Genomic DNA, 2677 nt, shown 5'->3' with positions numbered 1-2677 from the left:
ATTATAAATAAAAATCTCATAAAACTAATTTTTATTGTTATTTAATAAATTTTTTTTAAAAAATGTATTATCCTAAAAAAAAATTACGATTGAAATATTTTTTAAATAAAAAACATCATATTTTTCGTAAAAATAGATAAAGTCAAGAATGGGTCTCTAACCTTAACAATAGCTCACCTTTCCTTGGAACCAAACGGTAGATTTACATTGGCAACCAGCTGGCTAAGTCATAGTCTCTTACTCTCCTGTATGTGTGACTGTTGACTGCGACTGCCAAGTACCAATACGAATGGGAAGAGCAAGGAAACTAAAGAAGCGTGAAGAAGAAGAAGAAGAAGACAACCACCACATTGTGCTCACCGATTCCTCTCCCCACACCTACTCTCCCTATCATTCACCTATCATTGTCAACCCCAACCCGGTAACACATGCTAATCCACCTTTTTATTTTATTTTATTTTATTCGTGAAAAAATAAAAAGGATACCAAATAAAAAACTTAAACTGCTGTGTCCATGTTCTGTATCTCAGCCATAATAATGATATAAATAATAATGAAAGAAGAGAAAGTATGAAGAGGCAATGAAATATTTGTATAATGTTTAAAATGGAAGTTTAGTGAGTATTAGAGATATAACCATTAGTGTTATCTTTTTTCATCAGCTGAAGTTTTTGGGATGAGTGGTATCATGACATGGAATTAGAGTTCTATATTTGAAAGGTCAAAAGTTCGATTTTTAATGAACTCAAAAATTAGTTTAAGTTTTTGGGAAGATGTTTATTATCCTAGTATTCGGATAGTTATTTTAGATAGTATGGGGATGTTCATTTTGTAACTCATCCAGAAAAGGTAAATGAGGAAGTCCTTGCTTAATGGGAAATTTGGAATATTCAGTATTCTTTGTTCAAGGGTTTGCCTAACATGTTACCAATTAAGAAATCTTTTATAAATAAAATGTTTAAAAAATTCTACTAATATTCCTATTCCTACTAAATCCTTTATTTAATTACTGAAGTTGTGAGATTTTTTTGTTCTGTTTTTTACACGATGATTAGGCTGATTATTGGTCTCCTATGTCAACCGAAAAGCAAGCAAATGCAAATGCAGATGCAGATGCTAACATGGTTTCTTCTCGTCGCGCATCACTGAGATCTGCTACTAAGAGGACCATTCAGGTGCACACTGTTTCACCATGCAACTTAACAATGCCACTCACGATGCTGTTGCTGATCCACGTCACACTTCAACTTCAATTTGTTATTTGCAATGGTTTATTTTGTTGTTGATTAGCTCTAGTTTATGTTTAATTACCTGATTGTAGGCATGTCAGGATCCACCTTGTGCTCAAGAATCACCTTCAAGACATCAAAGCCAGGATGAATATATTCAAAACGGATACAAAGTGAAGCAGGAATCAATGCCAATATTGAGAAAAATTCTTGCCAAATATGGAGACATTGCTAAGGATTGTACACTAACAGGGAAAATGTCTCGTTCGATGTACCTGGGGATGATAATCGACATAATCCAAGAGTTGCAGGACAAGGATTTAGGTAGAATCGACCAAGATTACCTGCAAGATATGATTGACCTTGTCAAAGAATTTGAGAATATAAGATTGGAGGTTGGCTGGCTTCTTCAGAGACTCCAAGATGTTCTCGAAGCGAGCAGGATTATGACACAATGTTCCGTGTTGAAAGAGAAGCGAGAAAGCATCCAGAGAGCCGTTGAAGCAAGAGAGGAAGAGCTGGAAGAATGTGAAACAGAGAAAATGGCACTTGAAGCAAGGATTCGAGCGATTTGTGAACAAGAGGCTGCATGCAAGGAGGCATTTGCTAGAGATCTGAATGAGATTTCAAGGATAACAGAAACCATCTCATCCTTCAAACCAAAAGTGGGACGGTTTCATCACTCACTTGCAAGTGATTTGCTCTAGTTTAGACATTGGATGAACAGAGATAGAAAATGACTGTGTTTTGGTACTAATCTTAGAATGTTCACACTGAGCTGATATCTTTTGACTATTGAACTGCTTTATGTCCACCTTATTCAAATCTATGCTTGCTGAGACTTCCAGCTTCCAACTAATCTAGAGCAGGACTCTGGCTGAATTTGTAAAGTTTTACTAACAGCATATCACGATCATGTGTTTCAGCTGTTCAAATGTCTGTTACTCTAATATATGCTTTTCTGTTGTCATATTGGTTTTGAGCTGGTGCACCTAGAGTATAATTTCCCATAGTGGTTCTAATACTATGCATTTTATGAAAGTTGAAGAAATGGCCCATTTAACTATACAAGACATAATGCTTTATTCATGAGAATGGGATATAATGAATTATGGATGTAATGCAAAGTCTTGGATTTCTATACAAGAAATTTCATGCATGATACAGGCAATGTCAAGTTGCTTTGATGGTGCTTTGCAATTCTGTTGATGTTATTATGTGATACAAATTAACTCATGATTCACAGAAGTGCTAATTCACTTGATTGTACAGAAGGTGGTTTAGAGCATCCATGGTTAAATCATATTGGTTTTGTTGGTACTCAATGATGCTGTGTTAAATACTTGTTGTTTTAGTATAGTAGTTGTATGAAATGATATTTTTTCTCACTGTAGAGTTGCAGCCAGAGCCTAAACTCCCTATATGGACCCTATTTTCTAGTGCAAATT

The 2677-nt window shown here is 35.1% G+C and overlaps 1 protein-coding gene across 1 annotated transcript; it reads left to right on the top strand.

The window, feature by feature from the left end:
* The first annotated feature begins 234 nt into the window (after window positions 1-234).
* LOC112734330 (uncharacterized) lies at window positions 235-2199 on the top strand. The gene is made up of 3 exons (XM_025783589.3): window positions 235-421; window positions 1056-1175; window positions 1322-2199. The coding sequence occupies exons 1-3, from the start codon at window positions 290-292 to the stop codon at window positions 1934-1936; spliced, it is 867 nt and encodes a 288-aa protein (XP_025639374.1). The 5' UTR covers window positions 235-289; the 3' UTR covers window positions 1937-2199.
* The last annotated feature ends 478 nt before the right edge of the window (window positions 2200-2677 follow it).

Source organism: Arachis hypogaea, chromosome 3 (genome assembly GCF_003086295.3).
Source record: "Arachis hypogaea cultivar Tifrunner chromosome 3, arahy.Tifrunner.gnm2.J5K5, whole genome shotgun sequence".
NCBI lineage: Eukaryota > Viridiplantae > Streptophyta > Magnoliopsida > Fabales > Fabaceae > Arachis > Arachis hypogaea.
This window is presented reverse-complemented; position numbering and strand designations above follow the sequence as displayed.

Excerpts from the sequence above, each read along its gene's own strand:
- LOC112734330 (XM_025783589.3), top strand. The coding sequence starts at position 290 with ATGGGAAGAGCAAGGAAACTAAAGAAGCGTGAAGAAGAAGAAGAAGAA. Across the intron at positions 422-1,055 it reads TCATTGTCAACCCCAACCCG|GCTGATTATTGGTCTCCTAT; the intron begins GTAACACATGCT and ends CACGATGATTAG. Across the intron at positions 1,176-1,321 it reads CTACTAAGAGGACCATTCAG|GCATGTCAGGATCCACCTTG; the intron begins GTGCACACTGTT and ends ACCTGATTGTAG.